Below are 9704 nucleotides of genomic sequence, written 5' to 3' on the forward strand. Positions count from 1 at the left end.
CCACTGCCCCTCCGCCCCCTCACCGTCCCGCCCAAATAAAACGCTGGTTGGATTATAACAGTTGGGGATGCAGGAAGTACATTTCAGATGGAGGGAATGATTTGAGCAAAGGCAAAGGAGCAGAATATCACAAGGTTTGTGAGACAGTGCTGGAAACAGATGCTGGAAAAGTTTGGATTCTGACGCAGGAGAACTTATGTGAGCAAACTATCTGAAGGTCATGAGTGACTGAGGAAAATAAGCCAGCAGACACAGACACAGGCACAGGACACAGTTCCTTTCATGTTGGTGAAGGATACAAGAGTTTCACTGCCAGAAGACACCTCCCTGGATCAGGGGACACACTCAATGGAAGCAGCACCTTAGGGACACGAACACGGAGGCGGTGGCTAGGATGCTTCGGAATGGGAGTGTGTCCAGAGGAGTACGGGTGGGGGATTGGTCCAGAGGCTACTGATCTAGCTCTGTTATTCCCTCCTAGTCTCTGGATGGTTCATCTTTATTCTTCCTTATTTTTTATAGGCTAAATCCATTCTGCAAGGATTCCTGGAGGATTCAGGCTATCGTATCCAGGATCTGAAGAGTTTCCACTTAGTAGGACTTGGTACAACCTTGTGTGCTATGAACATCACTGAAGTCTCACTTATAAAAATCTCGGAATTCAGGTAACCAAACCAGTTGTGTGCACAATGGCAAATGATTGACCAACTCATTCATCCAGCAACATGTTCTCTGCTTCCTGATGCTTTGCCACCTTTCTGGGCTAAGATAAGGAGTGGAGTCAGCTGGATCCTTTCTGGATGCTGAGCCTACCTACCTTCTTCTTTTTTTTTTTTTAATGTTGTTATTTATTTGAGAGAGAGCAAGCATGGGAAGGGCGGAGAGAGAGAGGGAGAGAGAATCCCAAGCAGGCCCCATGCTGTCAGCTCAGAGCCTGACGCAGGGCTTGATCCCACGAACCATGAGATCATGACCTGAGCCGAAACCAAGAGTCAGATGCTTATTAACTGAGCTGCTCAGGCCCCGAGCCTGCCTACTTTCTGCACACCAGTTGTGTCTGAAGAGTCTCCCAGGCTCACACTATATTCTTCCCTCTTAATTAGGGTGGTGGTGGCCAGAATCGGAACCCTGCTCTGCAGCACCCATGTCTTGGCCGAGTTTAAGAGGAAGGCAGAAGTTGTATTTGGGGATCCCGCCAAGTGGTCCGGCCCTGTCTTGCAGGAGCTCGGGACCATTGCAGGTAAGAGGCACCCTGAGCATGCCTTCTCTCCCTTTCCAACCTTTGTCCTGGGGACAAAAGCAAATAATAATAATAATAATAATAATAATAATAATAATAATAATAGAATCCTTGGCTGTGTGTAGTGAACATCTCTAAGGTTACAGTGGAACCTAGATTCATGACTTGAAGGTACAGAGGGTGAGGTCTACAAATCTCCCCTTGGTGATTCCTGTGCTCACTAAAGCGGTTTAGGATGTGATTTAATTGGCTCCTAACTAGTTTCATACACAATCTGCAATTGCGTAGAGTTCCTTCTGGGCATACATTTCCTTGTAGGAGACCAATCAGGGCTGCTATGACCCACTTTTTTTTTTTTTTTTTTTTTGAGTTGATTAAGGAACTTGATTCTCCAGTGTGATTTTCAGGGCCTTTGGTAAGGAATGCGGCTTGCTTAGAACAGACAGATCTGTACATTAGACAGCACCATTAATAAAACAAGTAGAGTTCTGATGGCTGGATCTAAACCCTCGTGATTCCTTTTCCTCCCCAGCTGGATTAACTAAGGAAGAGCTCCAAATGCTGGACAAGGATTTGATGCCGTATTTCCAGCCATCAGCAATCAAATGCCTTCCTGATGAGATATTCAAAGTAGGTACCCAGTTCTTCAAGGAGAATAGGAGCTTGACCCCATTTCAAATCACATAGGGGAACAGATGGCAGGCCTCAGATTCTAGAGGCTTGCAACCAGCCTTCTCGGAAAGGGCCAGGGGGGAGCTGTATGCCAACAATGAATGGGTCACATTCTGGGTTAAAAATTTTTTTTTCTTAAAACTTTAATTTATGTTTTAATTGTACTTATTTTTATGGTTGTCTTCCCTTCATAGCAGGTAGTATTGATTTTCTATTTATGATGGTAGGACAGGTTCATATTTCTTTATCCAGAACCCTTGGGGACAGATATATTTCAGAGTTCAGAATTTTCCAGATTATAAAAAGATCACTCTGTGAATCTACAGTATGTAACTTAACACCCCCAGCAGTGTCTGAGGAAGCACCTTACGCATTAATATTTCTGTGAAGTAATCAATGACGTCACATTAATTGGAATAAATAGAGACTCTAAATGACCTTCAGTCAATTCAGGTTTTGCAGGCAAAGAAGTTTGTCTTAAACTTTGGAAAACACTTTCAGCTTTGAGACGTTTCTGGATTTCAGAATTGCCAATGAGGGATTGTAGACCTATATAACATTTCCTAATTATTTTTATTTTTTAAATTATTTATTTATTTTTTTAAATGGTTATTTACTTATTTTTTAGAGAGAGAGAGGTCGCAAGCTGGGGAGGGGCAGAGAGAGAGGGAGACAGAGAATCCCAAGCAGGCTCTGCATTGTCAGCACAGAGCCCAATACGGGGCTTGAACTTACAAACTGTGAGATCATGACCTGAACCACAATCAAGAATCTGATGCTTAACCAGCTGAGTTCCCAAGGTGCCCCATAACATTTCCCTTTGTTTCTTTTTTTTTTAATTTTCTTTTTTCTTTTTTAAAATTTACCTCCAAATTAGTTAGCATAGAGTGCAACAATGATTTCAGGAGTAGATTCCTTAGTGCCCCTTACCCACTTAGCCCATCCCCCCTCCCACAACCCCTCCTGTAACCCTCAGTTTATTCTCCATATTTACGAGTCTCTTCTGTTTTGTCCCCCTCCCTGTTTTTATAGTATTTTTGTTTCCCTTCCCTTATATTCATCTGTTTTGTCTCTTAAAGTCCTCATATAAGTGAAGTCATAGGATTTTTGTCTTTCTCTGACTAATTTCACTTAGCATAATACCCTCCAGTTCCATCCACGTAGTTGCAAATGGCAAGATTTCATTCTTTTTGATTGCCGAGTAATACTCTGTTGTGTATATATATACCACATCTTCTTTATCCATTCATCCATGGATGGACACTTGGGCTCTCTCCATACTTTGGCTATTGTTGATAGTGCTGCTATAAACATGGGGGTGCATGTGTCCCTTGGAAACAGCACACCTGTATCCCTTGGATAAATGCCTAGTAGTGCAATTGCTGGGTCATAGGGTAGTTCTATTTTTAGTTTTTTGAGGAAACTCCATACTGTTTTCCAGAGTGGCTGCACCAGCTTGCATTCCCACATAACATTTCCATTTTAAATGAATTTAAGTAAAAATATTTTAGTTGGTTTAAGGAAAAGTGGTAAGAAAACATCAAAGGAGTATGTTAGCTAACGTGATAATAAATTATTAAGGGAAAAAAAAAAGAAAACCTCGAAGGACAGGTGACGATGCAATGGAAAAAAATTGACAGGGTGGCATTGGGTCAACTGTAGTGGGGTAGTCAGTGAGGGGTCCCTGCTTCGTGTCCCCGTACAAGACTAGTGTTTGGTGGGGACGGTGTGCTCTGATGAGGAGTGGCCCTGGTACTCTTGCTTGCTGGGTAACTTGGAAATACATTCTGTCCACCACAACCGTGTAAGACACACAAACGAGGCCGGACAGACTCCCACGACGCCACATCACTGGTTCATTTCAAGACAGACGGCAGACCTCGAATGACTTCAGAAGACAGGACAGATGCCAGCACAGACAGTTCCCCAGCTGTTTCTGGGAGATAAATCGTAGTCCTTGAGGCTACAGAGCTTCCCCTCTGGGGGGCTCTGCATGGGATAGGCAGCTTGGTTCTGGATGCTGCACACTGCTGAGCACTTTCTCCTGGTCTTGTTTGGGGTGCACTTTGTGGTTGCTTCCTTGTTTGGGTATTTATTTCAGAAATCCCTACTGACCACCCCCTGTGGTGGGCACCGGGAGAGATGCCCCTGGGGTGTAACCCAGTGCATGCTGGGCCTCAGAAGGTAACATGAAAGAGTGCAGTGGCCTGGGTAGAGTCCCAGGTGAACTGTGTAAACTTAGCCCTCTCTAAAACGGGGAAGCTGCGTCTCGTCTCTGGCACCTCAACGCAGTGTGACAATCTGGGATCACTATTACTGGATCTCCCTTTTTTAAAATTTTATTTTACAGATTCCAGAAGTCTCCGTTTTCATGTGAAACCTTCTGATAATTAAATGTTGGCAACCACTTTTAAATTTATTTTTTTTTTTTAAACAGAGTCCGGTAGGCCTAGAGATTCAGCCTGGCCTCTGGGCTGCAAGCCAGCCCCATCGGAAAGATAGATAATTTTTATAGTACAGACTCCATTAATGGTAGATGTAAGGTGTAAGCCAGAAGAGTACCTGTGTTGGGTGTGTCTGTGTGTCTGAGGGAGGAGGTGATGCTGACCTTGTGCGGCAGGACAGCTAGGTCGGAGGGAGGAACGGTGTGGCACACGGAAGGGCAGGGCAAAGGTGCTGCCTCTCCTGAGGGCTACAAATACGGACGCTCATTCTCCTGCAGTGAAGAGTCCTGGGGGGAGGCAGCTGCGGAGGTGGGCTTGGCCCAGAGTGTGAAGTCCCCATTGCCCCATTCAGGAGCCGGAACTGTGTCCTGAAAGCGGGGGGCAGGGAAGGGTTCCAAGCAGGGGAACAACACGATTCCAGGGAAGCATCTCCTGAGGGAATAAGAAGAGGGTGAAGGAAAGAAGAGGGGCAGGTGAGGGGGCATAACCCCTTTCCCAGAATCTTTGGGGTGCTTAGAAAATAAGCAACATAACTTTAAAAGCCCCTCTACAAATTCAGAATCCTGCCATCCCATCTCATTCCAGACCCACTGAAACTAGCCACCAAGTCCTCTGAGCTAGAAGCGACTTCAGAAAACATCTTCGTCAGGGTCCTCAAAGACCCTAGTGTCCTTGGCAGAATTTCCCACTTCCAGTGCCCATGGCAGACGTCACTTTCCTCCACTGAGCCCTCACAGGACCCACCCGCATGGTGTGCAGGCAGTCATCAGAATCCACACAGGAGATGAGTTCTCTGTGCCATTCCACATCTAGTCTAGAGCCCAGAGAGGCTGTGAAACTTGCCTAAGGTCACACAGCAAGCATATGGCAGACATAGATACTAGCCATATGATACTGGCTGGGACACAGATTCAGATCTTTAGCCTTTAGGCTTGTGTTTTCTTCTCTAAATCAGTGTTTCTCAGGTGGGAGACCTGGAGCCTGGAGAAGGAGGTACCTTGCGCTGAATTAAACAACATTAAGTCACACAGTGAGAAAATCATGACTCTCTTTTCAACTCTCTGTTAATGCTGATTACTTCAAGGAAGAAGTCTCAGTTTGGAGCTAAAACGTCTTTAACACCTCTATAACGCTTAAAGCCTCCTTTTTATTACATTTTAAGAGACCTTGGTTCAGAAATTGTTGGCCAACAACTCTAGCTAGAATTCAGGAAGGTTGTTTCATTTCTTTTGGCCTATTGTTAATGGTTACCGATGGCAAGTCACTCTGGTCTTCCATTTTTGGAAATTTCCACTTAAAATTTTCCATTTTATTTTATTATTTATTTTTAATTTTTTAAAAAATATTTATTTATTTTTGAGAGACAGAGTGAGACAAAGTGAGACTGGGGGAGGGGCAGAGAGAGAGGGAGACACAGGATTGGGAACAGGCTCCAGGCTCTGAGCTGTCAGGCTCTGCGGGGCTCGAACCCACAGACTGTGAGATCATGACCTGAGCCGAAGTCGGACGCTCAACCTACTGAGCCACCCAGGCGCCCCAAAATTTTCCATTTAAAAAATAAATTTATTCTAGCAGTGAAAGAGTGAGGAGATTTTAGGGAAAGATCCTCAAGAGGAGTAGAAAGGGTACACGGGTGTGGCAAAGTTGTGCGCGGCCCTGGGCGGGTGACCAAGGTTTGGGAAACCCGCGGAGGGGATCCACTGAGGGCGTTGTCCCTTCTCCCCACCCCCCCCACATTCCGCTGCAGGAGCTGTCCGCGGAGCAGATAGCCTCCTTGGGTCCCGAGAACGCAGCGGCGGTGACCCCAGCCCAGCGCAGGCAGCTCAGCGTGTTGCAGCTGCAGAGCCTCCAGCGGGCGCTAGATGGCGCCAAGACTCGCTCCTGGCTGGACACGCCCCCGAGCGCCAGCCCCACCCGGACCGTCTCCTCCGCTTCTACTCTAGGTGAGGGGGACACTCTCCCTGGTCCTCCTTAGCCTTGTTCCCTGTTCTTGGGCGGGGACGTTCCTAAGATTAAAAGTGGGGTCTCACATAGTCTTCCGAGACTCTGCATTCGGAGAAAAATCTAAAGTCCGTAGCAAGCGTCTGTAAATGACCCTCAACTCTGCCTATACTTTGAAGTCACCTGGGGGAACTTAAAAAATTAAAAGAAAAAATTTTTAAGTTTATTTATTTAGAGAGAGAGGGAGAGAGAGAGAATGAGAATGAGAATCCCAGTCCCAAGCAGGCTCCACACTGCCAGCCCAGACCGGAGCCAAAAGCAGGAGTTGGACTCTTAACCTACTGAGCCACCCCAGGTGCCCTGGGGGAACTTTTAAAACAGCCAGTTTCTGGGACCCCATCCAGAACTCGTTGAATCAGAATCTCTCGAGTGTAAATGCATTTCGCCGGTTCCTTTGCATCCTACCTCCTTCTCACTGAGCACTATTAATTAATAAATTCAACCAGTATATATTGGGCACCTACTATGCATCAAGCCTGCAGCAGGGGCTGGGCATATGGGGGTGAGCAAGACAGGTGAGGCTGTCTTGTAAATGAACAAGATGATTTCACATCCAGGAAGACCAGGGAGGGAAGGAGGCAGAGGGAGGTGGTGGTGACTAGGGCTCAGCTAGGATAAGGGGGTCAGGGATGTGTGGCTTTCCTTGCCTTTCTTTTCTCTTCTCTTCCCTCCCCCTCAGTCTGTCACTTCTTTGTGGCCCCTCCTATCTTTAGTGAGCACCATCTCTGGACAAAGCATGGTGTTGGACTCTGGGGAGATAGCAGAGAGCAAGCCAGATGTGTTCTCCATGCTCACTGAGCTATCAGTTGAGCCTGGGGTTGAGGGAGGGCCTACGTAGCCAGGCGACCATGAGGCAGTATGACAGGTGCTGTGATGGGGAACACAGGCACTGAGGGAACACATGGGTGAAGCGGCTGATGTGGGCTTGGGGGGATCGGGGAGTGCCCACGGCAACCTCCCAAAGATGGTAAGTCTAAACTGGAGCCCAAGCTGGGGAGAATATAGACTCAGCCCCATGGACAGTGTCCCGGGTAGAGGGAGCAGCGTCAGCAAATACCCAGGGAGCGAGGAGAACTTGGTGCTCAAAACCTCCACTCTGCCTTTTCCTGACCTGAATGTCTCCCTCCGTCTGCCCCAGCCTTCCCTTGGCGGGGGGATGGAGAACTGGGGGAATTCCCAATTTCTGCAGCCACAAGTGGCCACAGACGGCACTCACAAACAGGAGCCATGACCTTTGATATACTACTATTATTTTAAAAACTTTTCATTGAAATAGAATATGCATACATTTAAAAATTACTTTTAAATAGCGTGTCTTGTGTATTTTATATAATACACACAAGAGTTAGTACACAGGGTTCAAAACAGGTAAGGTCTGACAAGGAAGGAATACAGTGAAATGTCTCCCTCTGTCTGTCTCCTGTCCCATCATCACCTTCCCGTCCCCAGAGGCAAGTGATGTTACCAGCTTCTTGTGTATCTGCCCAGAGATAGTCAGCCTGTGCATACCCATAGATTATCTCTGCACTTTTATAAAGGGTAGTTGTACCCTTTGTTGTGTATCTGTGCATAGGAGCCCGGCAATGGTTGGTTTTCTAGTTGCATCATAACTGCATTTAACCAGATCTCTACAGACGGATAGTTCAGTGTTTTCTTTAAAAAAAAGAACAACAAAAAACAAAAAACAACTTACAAACAAGGCTGCAGGGAATAACCTTTTATCCTTTGCATCTGTTCAAGTATATCTCCAGGATAAAGTCTTCAAAGTGGTATTGCTAGGTCAGAGGGTATGTACATTTGTAATTTTGACGGATATTGCAAAATCCCCTGTAGAGAGGCAGGACTAGTTTTTCCTTGAACCAACAGTGTCGGAAAGTGGTGTCCCTGTGGGACCTTAGATGCCCTACTCCTTTCATTCATCCCACAGGCCCTTCCTGAGGGGAAGACCCTTACTCTCTTGTTTCTTAAACTCGCTTCATTATCAGGACCACCTGGGAGGGATCCTTAAAATACAGATTCCTGGGCCTCGTGTCAGACTTGCTCAATCACAATCTCGGGGGGGGGGGGGGGGAGGAACCTGGGATTTGCATTTTTAACCATCTCCCCAGGTGACTCTTAGGATTAAGGCAGCTCTGGTACCAGCTGATTCACATAATGACATTGAATTCTCACTTCTCGGGCCCTGCATTCGGGTCATGATTCCCACGTAAGAGAAAAGAGCAAACAAACCGCATTCCGGGGGGAATCACGTGAATGGGCCAGAGGGAGACTAAGGGAACTGGGCATGATGCATCTGCCCACTACCACCCCTCCTCCCCCCGCGGGTTGCTGAGGCCTCCTGTGCATCCCTGTTTCCTTTTAGGAGCCCCCAGCGCCTGGGGTCTTTGGCTCTGCTGTCCTTTGCTGGTTCTTATGGCCGAGACCGTGTGGTGAGCAGCGTGTGTGCATCGCCCTTCAGTGCCCAAGCAGCCGGCCCAGGGTGTGTGGAAACAGAGGCACTTCAGACTGTGAGACCCCCTACCCCAATCCACAGCCTCCCCTGGGGCAGGGAGACCCCAGGGCCTTGAAATTTCAAAGGCACCAAAAGGAAGAATAATTGTTAAATATGATTTTAAAAGTTCTCCAGCTGGCTTGTGTCCTCAGCAGAGAGACGTTCTCTGCCCCGTTTCAGCCTCTCTTGCTTTCCAGCTTGGAGACAGAGAAGCTGTGGGTGGGAAGGGTGTTTTCTGTCAAGGGCAGGAGGACCTGACGCCCGAGTTCCTGGCATCTCTCTCTGAAGAGAGGGCAGTAACTTGTGTGTAAGGAGTGGCGGGTGCTGGCAGTGGTACCATTTTATCCAGGGCTTGATCTGGCTTCTTCTCTGGCTTAATGTCTCTTCCTCGGAGCTATAGGCTACATTGGATTTCTCCTTCTTAGGTATTTCGCAGAGCTGAAATAAATGAATCCCTCAACAGAAGCCAATATTCCTGCCTGATTGCTGGGACTAATTGATGTTTTGGTGGGCATTCCATTGCCTGGAAATTAAAACATTTAACATGGCTCAACGTTAAATCAATTTTTAAATACATTTTCCAGATGCCTTCCATTTCTTTGGGAGTCAGCTGAATGAATGGCTGTGGAGTTATCCGTTAAGCTTTTAAAACAGTCCTTTTTTTGACGAAGGTGGTGGCTCTTCCGGTTTTAAGTTGCCCTGGGCTTTGGGGATGGGTTGAAATAAAAAGGAAATACGTAGTGCAAGTCAATCACCCATGTGATTATAGCACAGCAGGGCAAAGTCAGCCCACTGGCCCAATCCTTTTGGAGGCTGGGATGGAGTTACTTCTGCAAATTTGCAGGATGCTCTTGGC

General features: G+C 46.9%; 1 protein-coding gene across 3 annotated transcripts in view; it reads left to right on the forward strand.

Moving 5' to 3' along the window:
- Positions 1-9396, forward strand: part of OTOA (otoancorin) — a 73764-nt gene extending 64368 nt beyond the window's left edge. For all 3 annotated transcript variants that reach the window (XM_053894423.1, XM_053894425.1, XM_053894424.1), the window contains 5 exons: positions 523-665; positions 1104-1240; positions 1773-1870; positions 6104-6299; positions 8720-9396. In XM_053894423.1, coding sequence (XP_053750398.1) covers positions 523-665; positions 1104-1240; positions 1773-1870; positions 6104-6299; positions 8720-8790 — 645 coding nt within the window. In that variant the 3' untranslated portion in view covers positions 8791-9396. The remainder of the gene's footprint in view (positions 1-522; positions 666-1103; positions 1241-1772; positions 1871-6103; positions 6300-8719) is intronic.
- Positions 9397-9704: the final 308 nt, after the last annotated feature.

The sequence above is a fragment of the Panthera pardus genome, unplaced genomic scaffold (genome assembly GCF_024362965.1).
Source record: "Panthera pardus isolate Hobbes unplaced genomic scaffold, ASM2436296v1 HiC_scaffold_5, whole genome shotgun sequence".
In the NCBI taxonomy this organism is placed as follows: Eukaryota; Metazoa; Chordata; class Mammalia; order Carnivora; family Felidae; genus Panthera; species Panthera pardus.